General features: G+C 36.9%; 1 protein-coding gene and 1 long non-coding RNA gene across 9 annotated transcripts in view; one reads left to right on the top strand and one right to left on the bottom strand.

Annotated features, from left to right (window-relative positions):
* The window catches only part of LOC308552207, a 97,903-nt gene that overhangs the window by 31,268 nt on the left and 52,756 nt on the right, over window positions 1-13,879 (bottom strand). The window lies entirely within an intron of this gene.
* The window catches only part of CLYBL (citramalyl-CoA lyase), a 218,978-nt gene that overhangs the window by 177,623 nt on the left and 27,476 nt on the right, over window positions 1-13,879 (top strand). For 6 of the 7 annotated variants that reach the window (XM_081127267.1, XM_081127270.1, XM_081127268.1 and 3 more), the window contains 2 exons: window positions 1,055-1,222; window positions 5,713-5,837. In XM_081127267.1, the coding sequence (XP_080983393.1) occupies window positions 1,055-1,222; window positions 5,713-5,837 (293 nt within the window). Of the gene's footprint in view, window positions 1-1,054; window positions 1,223-3,211; window positions 3,280-5,712; window positions 5,838-13,879 lie in introns of all 7 variants that reach the window. The other variant, XR_013998112.1, reaches the window with a different exon arrangement.

Below are 13,879 nucleotides of genomic sequence, written 5' to 3'. Positions count from 1 at the left end.
TCAAACATGTTCAGGAATATATGGCATCTACTTGGTTCATAATAAGTATTACATGAACAGCCTCTCTACTGCTTAAATATTTTGTTTTCACATCAGTTGAAAGGCTATCGAGGCTCCTGACACAAATTTAAAGTGATCTCACATTTGCTTTAGTGAATGATTTTCTATATTAAGTGTAGTATGTAAATATTATTTAAAATAGATTTTAAATTCCTCCTAAAATATATTTCGGATCTCGTATTATGAAATATTTGTTGAGACGGTACGCTTGTTTCCACCGATCTGCCCCGTCCCTTGGGCACGATGCCTCTGGTCTGAGTGCATGTGTGGCAGGGACCGCGGTGCACCTGGAAAAGAGGCTCAGGCCACAGTGTTTCAGAGCCCAGTCCCAGTGACCTGAGGACGGGAGCTTCCCCTGAGCGAATATAAGCAGACACTCCCTCCCACCCCCAGGCTGAAAAAAAAGCAACTTATTTAATACCAGTCTTTCCAGGAGACTGTGTCGCTAATAGTTTAGAGGACACTTTCTGCCCCTCTCGGAACGAGTGCCCTTCTGTTTCCCCAAGCTCTCATCCAAACCCCGAAGCTGCAGCGTTTGGCTCGGAACCTGTGACAACAATGCATGGCAACCGCAGCTCGTGAAGTTCTGGGCTCAGTGAGAGAGCTTAACCATTGCCTTGTACAGCTGGTTGGCCACCTTCTGCGGTGCTACCTCTGGACCGACACTTTCCAAGTGATGGCAAGAAGGGAAAAAACATATCAGGAGTCATTGTGACCTATTGGGTCATTCGTGATTCTAGCTCCTGAGATGGGGAGGGGCCTTTTCTTAGTGCACACTAGTAATTATACCGAAAGGTGCCTTGCAAGTGTGACACGTGAGATTTAGCTCTGCCTCCATGTATCCCTCCCTTCGTTCATATTTGAATCATCCCTTCGCTGGGGAGCAATTCCCAGGAGGACGCAGACGTCCTTACAAACCGAGTTCTTATGAGAGGTGTATGGGCTCAGTTTCCAAAGTTAACGTCTCTTTCTTCTGTCAACATTCCATTTGCAGGTGCAACAAGTAGTAAAGACACCCAAGATATCCTCTACGCCCGACAAAAGATTATTGTCGTAGCGAAGGCCTTTGGTATCCAGGCCATAGACCTGGTGTACATCGATTTTCAAGACAAAGAGGGGCTTCTCAGGCAGGCGAGAGAAGGCGCTACGATGGGATTTACTGGTATGATTCTCCATGATATCTCAAAGCAGCGGCTAGATTTGCAAACATTCCAGAAAAATAGAAATTCAACCAGAAATTAGTGTTCTTAAGGTAGCCAGATATTTCACACACCTAGTCCACTATTTGAAACATGAAAAAGCCACCCTGGGCAAGAACCTGCCCAACGAATTGTCAGGTTTTTCTTTGGCTCTGCCAATCAACAAACATATCACTCATTTTATTATTTTCTCTTCATATTAGCGACTCTTTTTTTCTGTCCTCTTAAGTATCTTGTTGCAGTTTTTGATGACACAAGGGATGAGACTGTTATAAAAATGTTTTGGGGTGATCTGCCTTAAGAGTTTGGGTTGATAGGTCGAAGAAAAATTTCCTCCAGGAGTCAAAATATTAATTCATTTCTGAAAAAAATTTTGGTGATATCTTTTTAATTTTTTCCCACTCAGAGCTAGGTTTTTATTCATCTGCCACTCCAAGCCCCTTCTTTCTCTCCGCCTCCCAGTAAGTGTCTATGCACCTGGCAACACCTACGGGTACTGGCTGGCACTGAGACAGCGGGCCCCTCGCAATCCAGTCCTGGAGCACAGGTGGATATTTGTTGATTGGTGTGCCCGATCACTCAGTCCCCAGGAGCCCAGGGAGCAACCGAAAATTGTGTTTTTGCAACAGAAATGTATTTTTTGAGAAACCACAATAGGCTTCTACACCCAAATACATGTCTACAATAGCATACACACACACACAGGTGCAACCATGGACAAAAAAAACTATAAAATCTTTTATTCTTATTTGCTCTGCTGCTGCAAGTTCTCAGACTATCATGCTCAGAAATGTACCCAGATAATAAGGTCAAGAGACAAGCATCCATGCTGTCGCTTTGGTAAGCATTTTTGAAATGTGTCCAGGTAGGGGTTACTAAAGAAACATTTCATAAGGTAACTTTAAATGTAAAAGGTATCTAAGTGGATGATGATTTAGCCCAAAATAAAACTGAAAGGCTTAAGAACCCATTTTAAGTGTTTTATTAGAATTAAATAAAGCTTTGACATTTGATTCTGTGTTTTTAACATAGAGTTAAAATGTGACCCCTACAAATTTGTTTGATAAATAAATAAATGTAGTCTCTTATAGGGAAATATTTTTCAATCCCAGGGGCCGTTACTGAACCCTCCCTACGGGTAACAGTGACTGAGAGAGAGGCCCTCTGCCCAGGCCCTGGGGTTGTCCTTGTCCCTGCCGCCTGTTACACCAGCCTTTTCCTAATGACTGGTTAGGACGTCGCCCAAATGGAAAAGTTGGAGAAAAACTCCATGAAATCTATCTAATAGACCCCAATGTTGTTGGTCTAAAATGTGTGGCATTGGCTGCCAAGCAGCCAGATGTTGCTCTGAAATGGGCACTAATGCAATAAAAAATAGAAAACACAGAATTGATGTGGGCCTCTGTCACCATCGCTCAGTATAACCTGGGTGTCCTCGGTCTCCTCTGGGGTAAATGTTTGCTCCAGAACTCATAAAGGAGTTTGAGGGTTTCTCCAAGATACAGGACTGCATTAAATTGGTCCTAATTCAATCGCAGAAGACAAGTTATTTCAAATCAGATTTAAATTTCTAGACTGTGCCCAACTCAGCATGAGGAGCTTATGGGCTTGGCACTATTGTTTCTCAACAACAGGGAGTATTAAATCACAAAAAAATGGAAGGGGGGTTGGGGAGGCACAGAGGATACAGTGCCCATTATATATTCAAGTGAACAAGTCAGTAAAGTAGGGAGCTACACTTTATAGCCACTTTGCAATTTTTAGAAAGAAGGTCTTTGTTGTCCCAATTATATTTCTACATGCCAATAAAAGTTAATTAGTGTGATAACATATGAGATTATTTGTAGTATTTTTAAACAATAAATGATTTAATGAGTATTTTAGGCCACTCGTGATCTGTTTGTCCTAATTATTTGTCATTTAATTTCATACCCTGGACTTTGCACAAGAAGGGAGGAGAGGAAGGACAGAAGGGAGGAAGGAAAGAAGGAAGGAAGGAAGGACATCCCATCTGAAGCAGGTGGTTGAAAGTTTAAAATCTAATGAAAGTATTGTGTTATCCATAACACTGATAAGAAATACTCAGTCTATGTTATAAGGATTTTCTGTACTTTTAAAAGTTACATATATTTTTAATGAGTTGTAGTTTTTTAAAAGTTAACCATACATGGAACAGTGAGTTATAGTTTCTTTTCTGCAGTCATTGTTTCACAGAGCCACAACCCATTTATATAGATTTTAAATCAATGCATTGGCTGTACAAATAGCTGTTAACTTTAGGGATTATTTTTATAAAAATAAACCAAAAATAAATCTTAGAATAAAGCTTTAACAACTGACTTGGTCATCACAGCTACTCCAGTACAACATGCTGAGAAGAAAGATTATAAATATGAAACTCTATAGGTTTTCTGCTTTTTTGCAGTCTTTTGTAGAAGACAAAAATGACACCATCATACAGTTACCTAAAAGACTTGACAGGTATTGATTTAAAGCACGATATATATCAAGTGGTACTGTAAAAAGGATTTCATGGTCATAAATTTTAATGTCTTCCAATTTTGCACCCTCTCAGTAACTTGTCAATAACAACTCTTCTGTATAAAATATTTGCTTTGCTCCCACATGGCATTAAAGTCTGATGTTCAGTTGTTGGGGTATATAAGATTCGACAAAAGATAACTTCACGCATGGCTGTTCATGAATTTCTAAAACCTAACACATATCTTAAAATTAGCCTCATTACCAAAATATGGGCACTTGCAAGCTATCAGTAGTTTTACTGTATTTTAAATAGTTTGTGTTTTGCTTTTCAAATTATAGTGTCTGTACCAAGAAGTTCCCGTGAAATCTGGCTTTTTACACATCAGTGTAAATTATGTACATAAATTATAAAATTCAGGACTAACAATTAGTACAAAATGACTACCAGAACTGACATCCTTTATTAATAATATTGTAACAACTATTAGATTACTTAAATATAATTTCAGTACCTACTATTGAAAAAAGCTCTCATTTGTCATCACTGATGTTATTTGTTCCCAGAAATTATTCCTCAAATAATTTAAAGCATCTTTATTTACATAGCATTTTAATGTTTTATTAGTATGCTGACAGATTAAAAATGAAATAGCAACCTGAGGATGTTTTAATTATGCCACCATAAGAAAAGATATTACTGTATTCACTTAAACTCTTTTTCGTAAATACTAAAAAAAAATTTTTTACAAACGTTCTTTTTTCTATTCGATAGAATAGTGGTGTTAATAGGAAATGACCTTTTTAAAACATCAAGGATATAATTTCTACTGACTAAATGTTAAAACAAATATTTCAAAGGCAAAACAAATTGATATACCAACAAATATATTTAGCAGAGTAAATTATCATTAAGTGTACATTCATTTTTAAAGAGCCAAGTATGTCCATAATTTTATTACATAATAAAATATAATCTCAACATTATTATAACATTAAATTATGTTTCATTTTTATTAATGACCTGATTAGGTTCTGTTTAACTGTGTTATTTTTTTTTAATGACTGCATGATTTCCTAGAACCCTGTGACTCTTATCTTTGTATGTTTTTATTTAAGATCCTCAAACTTCAGAAAGAAGCATAAAGCTTTTTTAGAGCAACTAGTACAGAGATAAGATTTCATCTGGGGTGTCTAAGTATCTATATAAGAGGGAAATATAAAATCTTCATTCTACAAGAAAAAAGGGAAAATCTGGTTATGCTTTTAGATAGAGAAACTTTCTGTAATTTTTACTTCAACATTTGTAAATGGAATAATTTAGAGACCACACTGTTCAAATCTGCCTTCCATTTTACTATACTGAATAAAACTTTTTCATTGAAATCTAAATTTCTATTAGTGGTTAGAAATGGCATACTCCATCTAAAAGAAAGAAAATTAAATTATTGTGAGACACTATTTGATATTAATATAGTTGTAGTACCTGCTTCTGTAAGCTTTATGAAAACCAACAGACTACTTCTAAAAGAAACCATGGAAGGCAGGATAATAGCACAAAATAAGCCAAAGACAACTTATAAAATTTGAAAGAATTAACATATAATTTTTCTCTACTTTAACTCAAAATAATCACTCTAATTTGCAGACATTACCCTTTACAGTTCCAGCCAAAGCAACATTATTCAACGAGCTGCCTAGTCAGTCCACCTGTAACTAAAAATGAGAGATTATCTGCACCAAGGTGGCATTTCTATAGGATAGAAATACAATCACTCCCATTGTTGTGTTTGTTCTTGTGTGTATTCTGGAAAAGCCTGCCCAATTGCCTTTATTTTCTTTTTAAAATGTCGTAAAATAATGAGTTATTTTACATACAGTCTGTGAGGCATTCAGGAGCCTCGCGTGGCCGAGCCGTTTTGTTTGAACATCTATTTGTTTTGTGTTTCCTGTGTTATTAATCTCCTCGTAGGTAAGCAGGTGATCCACCCTAACCAAATTGCAATCGTCCAGGAGCAGTTTTCTCCTTCCCTTGAAAAAATTAAGTGGGCTGAAGAACTGATCGCCGCCTTTAAAGAACATCAACAATTAGGAAAGGTAAATGTTTTATTAATGCCCTGGATGAAACCGGTGTTTAAAATACCGGGGGGAAGAACGGGGGGAAAAACATTGAATGATTTTTTTAAAAACTTGGATTTTGGTGGGGAGGGTTTGTGTTGTGGGGTGGACAATATTCATCTGTGAGAAAATCGCTTAAGGTAAATTTGTCCTTCCATGTTTCCTAAATATTTCACCAACTAGCTCTCAAGTCTCTCATTTTATTCTTTTCATAAACTATATTGGCAGCCTTTGAGAAAAGAGAAGTCTGTTTAGTGTTTCTCTATAGACTCTGATGCAGCTTTCATATGAAAATAATTTTTGATCAAAGTGAGAGCAAGTTGTAATGAAATAAACACAGTTTGATCAAATGGTTCTTGAGGAGAGAAGAAATAAATTTCAAGTTACTTTAATATTGGGGGGAGTACAAAAGTCTCCTCCGGTTTACTCATTTAAGAGTGGGAGGTTGTATATGTGCTTGTACCAATTTCTGGACCTGAGATTTGGATAGAATGGAAAGCAAATTAACACTGGAGTATGGTTGTTCCTAATTTAGTGCATCATTGAGCCTCGCGTTTCCTGCTCTGTGGGTTTCTGCTATGTAAATATTGCAGTGGTGATGCGCAATCTGTCTCCACTTTGTGCCAGTAACACTTAAATTAGGTGTCGCCTGAAGGAAGATTTTATGCTAGTTGCAGCATTGTCAGTTAATTATCTTAAAGGTTATTTGCAATAATACCGTGTGCCTCTTTTTAAGAGGATGGGGGGAAGTTGCATTTATAAATCTGTCCTCGAGTTAATATCTAAATTCACCCTTGTTACTTACATAAGGAGTGAGGTTTCATACCTACAAGGCAGAAGCACTTAGGGGAGAATGTCGAAACATTATTAAGGTCCTAAAGGTTAAACAATCCTCCTTACAAAAAAAAAAAAAAAGACAAAACTAACTGGTGACATCAATGTGAGAAGTGTCACTTGCACTTTTCACTGGCAATAAAAACACCTGAAAATCCCAGGACTTGGGAAAGTAAGTAACAATATTAAATGGGTCACTCTCTCCCTCTCAGTACGGATACCTGCCTTCAGTTCCAACCAGGCATGCATGCTCACCCACACACACCCACAATATCATCTTTGCACAAACTTGCACTTAAAATCAAAAGGCAGAATCTGTGATATTGGAAACATCCCTTTTGGATGTATACCACTTTAAGGATAAATCGCATCCTTTCATTTCAAGCCAGTAGTGACCATTGGAAAAACACTGCAGTTCATAGAGAAATATTTTTAAGTTGACATTGTGTTTTATGTTCACTTCTCTATCTTGACTCCAAAATTCAGACCCTCAAACACAGATATTTACCTAGAGAGAAGAGCCAGGTACCTTTTCATTCATACATGCAAATAACTCCATCGGCCCTACTCTCCCCCATGCTTGCCTGCGCACACTCACTAAATGTCCTACACCTCTGTGTGCGCCTTATGCCAGCTGAGGACATGCGTGTGATGAGTACTTCCTACTGAAATAACCAACTGAGGCAGGGTATGGACCGTCCAAACAGCAGGCCAAGCAGGGTTCCAGTCTGGGCTGGCCCCGTGTTACACTGGGTTTCACGTTGGATAAAACCAAAGGATGCCACTTGGCATTGTCAGCAGCTAGGGGTATGGGAGAGGTTACCCTAAATTTCAGTAGCCAGCAAACAAAACTCAAACTAGAAACATGCTCTTTTACTGTCATTTAAGTTCCTGAATGAAGAAAAACACCACACTTTGCCATTGTATCTTGAAAGTGTTCCCAGGGGAAATGGTCTCAAGAGTACCCTTGCCTTTTGATAATGGCAACTTAAATGTTAAATACTGAACTTTCTTTTTTTTTAAATAAGAAATGCCCTCTTGTTGGGGCATAAGCTTTCACAATGGTGTGGCAACTTTTCTTAACACAGAACTGTGGAAGCTGGAGCAGAAGGGAGACTATTAGGTCATTTCTTCCCTGCCCCACTCGTGTAGGTTTGTTTCCTACAGCACATTCTCCTGGCGCTTTGTCCAGCAAGGTTTAAATGATTCCAGTAATGGGGCTTCCAGTGGGGACATATGGTTATTTTATACAGTTCGCATGTTCCTTTCACTTTGCCTATAAATTGGCTGGTCAAAAAAATTGGGTCTGCAGGTAGGTCACTCTGGGTTTTGAGAGGTCTTGGGGTTTAAATAATGTGGGTTCTGTTTATAAAGATTTAGTATAAATAGGTTGCTCAGTTGTATGAAGTACTGCTTCCAACAAACATCTAATCTGTTTTATTTCCACTGTGAATCACTGATGAAAACATACACCCTTGGTTACTTTGTCCAAAACACAGGTGACTCTGTCAACGAGGAAAAGCTGATGGTTGGGTCCCAGTGAGACAGTTACAAATTTCTAAAAGACCTTTTTCCCCCTCTGCCGAAAAATTTCCATTCAAGAAATGTTTTTAAGTAGAAATGACCCAAGAAGGCAAAATTATATATCTTTGCTTTTCTCTACTTCCTGCTCCCATCTTAAATTATATTCCTCCCTAAGACCAAAGGTATAGCTGAAGTTTACAGTTAGTGCTGGGTAACCGTGTCTTCTGTAGTAATAATTACTATTGTTGTATAGTTTATAATAATTATTATTCAAAAATAAAAGCTTTTTTCTTTTTTTCCTTTCCTCTCCCAATAACAAAATTCATGGGATTACTTAGATCATGAGTAGATAAATTATTTTTTGTTTTATTTTAATTAGAAGTTCTAAGGAAAGAAAGTTTGATGCTCTTAGTCTAATGTTAGGTGAAAATACATTAAAAATAATAATCTGCTCATATTAATCTGTCACTGTTTGGCAAGTAATGATACCTGTGACTACCTTAAGAATTTTGCCTAGTACAACAGTCCCCACTAATAAGAATTAGGCTATCAATTGACATTAAGGACTGAGATCATCTTCTATTAATTCTGTTGGAAAATGACTAAACATTCCACATACTCTGTGCTCCTATTTTAATTCCCATAAGCTAAAATATTTCTAATTTAGCTGACATCAGTTGTGAGGTAAATATCCATAATATTAATCAAGCTTCTTTCTCCCATCTTTCCAGAAAAATATATTTTGAGATACAAGCTGCATGCCATTAATTATTTTAGCTTCAAATTATATGATAAAATATTTTAGCCAGGATACATCACTTCCATGTGATTTATTTTAAATTTATAAAATATTTTTTGAAAGTTAATTTCATTTTTATTATTTTTCATAATGTTGATTCCATAATATTTAAAAATTCTCCATCAACTGAATTTAGTGTTGCCTATTTAAAAATATGATTTTAACAGTTTTTATCAACTAAGAATGATATGTAGTATGAAAATTGGATCACTGAAATGAAAATATGTCAAGCAAATAATTAGTTCATATTAGTTGATATCAGTAGAAACTATAATTTGTTTATAAATAAATACATATATTTATACTATATATACATCCAGGTATATATGATACTGTGTATTTTTTTCATGTCTGTATTATAAATTCAGTGCTAATTTTTTTCTGTACTCATCACTTGGGCAAAAATGACAGCTAAAGGAAATAGTTGTTTTTTAAAAATGATTGATAATCCCAAGAAATCTTAATATAAGAATTTACCATTTCTTTCCAAATGAAAGCTCTAACAGAAAAATGTGAAAGAATAGCAAAATGTAGCATGTGACCAATTTTTAAAGGTTCTTTGCTAAAATATTCATATTTCTTCAGTATCTGCCTATAGACACGGCTCTGCCTCATTTTCAGTTTTCCAGGGACTCTGGTTTATTGCTCTCATTGTCATAAGGGCTTTATTTTGTTTTGGAAAGATTTCGTTTCACCTTTTCAAGATATTTTGTTTGTTACAGTTTCGAAAGCTGGCTAAAAACCAAGGAAGGGGAAGTGTTCATCTTTAAAATATAGGTTCAGTGAACAATTACAAAGGTCAAAAACAAGGTCAGTACCTGACATAACAACTATAAATAACACACATAACTGAAACATTCTAATTTCACTAGAGAGAGCAATAATGCAAATTAATAAGTTTGTATTCAGAAGCAAATCCTCTACCGGAATATAAATTAGGAATTTATATCTTAATAAAGAAAGAAAAAGGTTTTTTCCTCATGTAAGTTCTTCATCTAAAAAATCTCAAGGAATATGCCCCGAACCAATCAATATTGAAAGCAAATTATTTTCATAGGTATCCGATTGCAGCTCACACACCTTTCATTTGTGTTTCCAAATGCAGAGCTTTACAAAAGAAATACTGTTTGGTCCAGATGGCCTTCTAGAAGGCTCCCTGAGAGAACTCAGAAGTCTTTCTAGCCAAAAATATTGTTTCCGCTTATTCAAGTGCCAGAAATCCCACTGCCACTCTTTCACGCAGATCAAATAAACCATCTACAGATTTGGTTGTTGTCTTTGTCAACTGAAAGGGTTGATTCCACTAATAGACAACAGTGTACCCTCCCACACCCCTGCTTCCCACCACCCACAGCCTTTCCCCCCTTTATTTGGAAGCAGGAACACTGAACTCCGAACGGAATGGCTTCTAGTGAAAATGAAAGGTGAAGGGACATAACTCCACTTTTGAGATTCTTAATCATTGTGTTTCTCCCTTTATTTCCTTGCTTATTTAATATTTAATAACTATACCCTATAATTTTGAATTTAAAAAGTCAAATTCTTAGAAAAGCCAAGAGTTTGCCAAGGGTGACTTTAAGGTTGATTTGAGTAACAACAAATTGCAGATTTCTAAACATTTAAAGCAAAGTGATACAATTCTAGTACTGACCATATCTTGTTTTACACAGTTTTAGTGGCAAACGGCTGGTGCAATATTAAAGGACAAGAGATTTTGTATGTAGGTTAAATCTGATAACTTTTAAAATTGTTTGCTTCATCCTTAATTTATAACACATTCTTAAGTATAATTTAATCAAAATAATTTTGGTTTTGTTTATATTTTTCAGGATTTTTTTCCTGTTCATCTTTAATTTAAAAGGGTAGATTTTTTTAGTTGGATAAAATCTCAGAAATTTTCTAGTCAAATCCCTGCAGTTTGCAGCTTAATGCACTAAGACCCAACAAGGGTTTGGAAGTTGCCTATGGTCACTCAAGCCAAGGTGATGATAGAGCCCCAGCCAGAATTCTGGGCTCACTTTGTAAATAAAGCTGTGGATATAGTTAGCGTAAGTGTGGTTTCACTTGGATCACAGTGAGTCCCCACGTTAATGACCAAAACTAGATGGAGCCTTAAAGTAGTTGGTCACAAACAAAATGTGAATTAGGTTATTTAGATTAGCCTCTTTTCCTTAGTCATACACTGTTTTGTTGCTGCTGCTGCTGTTGCTGCTGCTGTTTGGCATGAGCAGAAACTGATGAGGCAAGAAAGAAAGAACACGAGTGTCTGTGTGCCTTCCCAGCTCTTCCCTCGGCGGGCCCTCCCTCCCAACCCTGTCCTGCGCTTGCCCGCCCGCCCTACCTACCCGGAAAGCCTTCTTCACTCCGATCTCTGCAAACCCCATTCTGTTTTATTAGTCTGCATTCAGTCAGTCTCCCAAAGAAGGCTGGGAGCCTTAGGCACAGAGGCCATATCTAGTCCCACCCTCAGTTTCATCTTCCTCAAAGGGCAGGTTCCCAAAGTCACATTCTCAGTTACACCTGTGTTTGCACAAACACACCATGGCATTCGATGCCTTTAATAGCAAGAGCTAAATAAGGGCCACGAAAGGATGGTTTTACTCCTTGGACATTTTTCTCTCTTTTCCCTTTACAGTATTTCTCCCTCTTAGTATGCCTGGCTATGTATGTGTGTTTATTTCTATGTATGTCTCCTGTTCCTCTCCCGTCTCCCTCTCTAAGAATTCTTTTTTGTTTCCTCTTTTTCTTTACATTTTTCTTTCTCATGACATCATCTCTATACCCCACCGCCATCCCTTGCCTTCTGTCCTTTAACTAATTTTAATAGAGAAGTTCAGAGCATTCTTTTAATTTTTGTTGTATTTATTAAAGAATTTTAAAATTCTTTTTTATATTAAAAGCAGGTAAGTGAAGTTTTATTAAAATATATAAATCAAGATTTTCTATAATTCCCTTTTTTTTCCCATTTTAGGTTAGTGGACCTCAATGAAAAAAAGGGAGGGAGGATTTCTCACTACTACCCTAGAGAGTACACAACTCTCTCTTCTGTATCCTTTACTTCCCTGCAGCATCTTGGACAGAAATAGACACACAATATCCATTTAGTAAATGCTATTTGGCTAACTGGTTTCTAAATTTCTGCCAGTGCTAAAAAAATTTTGTACTTTTAACAGTATATATGATACTGACCTTTTGTTTCCTTCTAGAAAAATCAAAAGAAAAATATTTCACCACTTATTCCATCCGTTATTATTATCAGTTAGTTATATATTAGTAAATCCTTTAAAATGCCTCCTAGTTAATGTTTGTTCATTTAGATGTGTTTTCCTAAGAAAGAATAAGCCTAGAGTGTATAAAATAGGAGTTTGACATTATTGGTTTTAGTGGCAAGCTGCTATAAAAGTGCCTTCAGTCTCTGCTTTTCTCATAGGCAATACCAGCTTAAATTTGACATGAAATATTCTAAATTAAATTAAAAATATTTACACATTTATCTCAGTATTAAAAATAAAAATGTTTCCAGACAAGATTTCTAGGTTAAAAAAAAAAAAATCTAGGAGGGAGATGATAGTCACAAAACTCTAGATAATTACTAAAAATCAATGAATTATACACACTTAACAATGGGTGAATTTTATGGTATGCAAATTATACCTCAATAAACCTATTAAAAAGCTGAGAAAATTAAGCACAATGTCTAATTTGCTAGCAAGTGTGGAAACTCCTTTAGATTTTGCAACATGCTTATAAATCTAATTGTTTCACTTCTGGTAGCTTTCCACATGGCAAACTTTGTTTGATTTTTCCAGATTTCCTTATCAAAAGATATTTAAAACAAAGACTTGTCTATTTCTGTCTGATCATTCAGCCTGAAATTTTTTAAAGATAAATCTTGCTGCCTACATTTTGTGAGCTCTGAGAAGAATTTCAAAGACAGAAGGCACCTTTGGACTTCCCTGTCCATTCGTGAAGTAAGGATGGCTCTGGTCCACTGAGACCCTCCATCTGGGCAGTAGGCAACTCTGGACTGGCCACATATTAAGATAATTGACCCAACACTCACCTCGGCTCTCCTCCCTCCTGTTCAGCCGCCACCACCTGCCTGCCAAATTCATTTCCCAAACCTTCTACTGTGTCTTTTTTTCCTCTCCTCCAACTTCCTAAAACTGTTGGTAAAGTCTCAAGTTAATATTACTAATGTCCAATACTGTTTCTCTTTTCTATGTACAGTTACAGCTAAATCATTCCTTTCTAAAAAGCAAAATGTTAATATCTGTTCATTTTACATATACTCAGTAGCCATATTCCAGGGGATTTCCTCCTTTTTTAGGAACCCGCTGGCATTTGTCTTTGCCAGGACTCCCTGGTCCTGCTCACCCTCTGCTGAAAACTATCCTTCGTTCCGCTTTGTTCCACTACCTTCTGCAGCGAAAGTGATGCTCCCAGTTTCAGGTCACCTGCATTCGATTAGTAGCTCCTCCAGCTGATAGTCTACATTTTAAAATTCTATTAAGTATATTTGTTTTCAAAGCAGCCTCGAGTCTAGTTTCTTAACAGCGTGATTCAACCTGATGTATAAGCGTTTAGAGGGGACAGAGAGCTTTAGGCATGAGTTGGCCTCTCCTCACTGCATCTTCCAAAACGCTGATGTCTCTCAGAACCCTTAAAGCTACTCTGAAATCATAAAACCCTGATGTAATCCAAATGCTCTGCTTCTCACTGGGCCTTTCTGTGATAAATGGAATTAAACCACCTCTGGCGAACAGTAGCAGGAGCCGTAACGGCAGCCGTGGTGGGAGCAGTGCCGCGGGAGCAGCAGGGAGGCAGAGGCGATGCCCTGGCAGAGGCAGCGGTCAGCAGGGAC

The sequence above is a fragment of the Miniopterus schreibersii genome, assembly GCF_964146895.1.
Source record: "Miniopterus schreibersii genome assembly, chromosome: 2".
NCBI lineage: Eukaryota > Metazoa > Chordata > Mammalia > Chiroptera > Miniopteridae > Miniopterus > Miniopterus schreibersii.
Note: the sequence above shows the minus strand (reverse complement) of the source record. Positions and strands in the feature narration are given on the sequence as shown.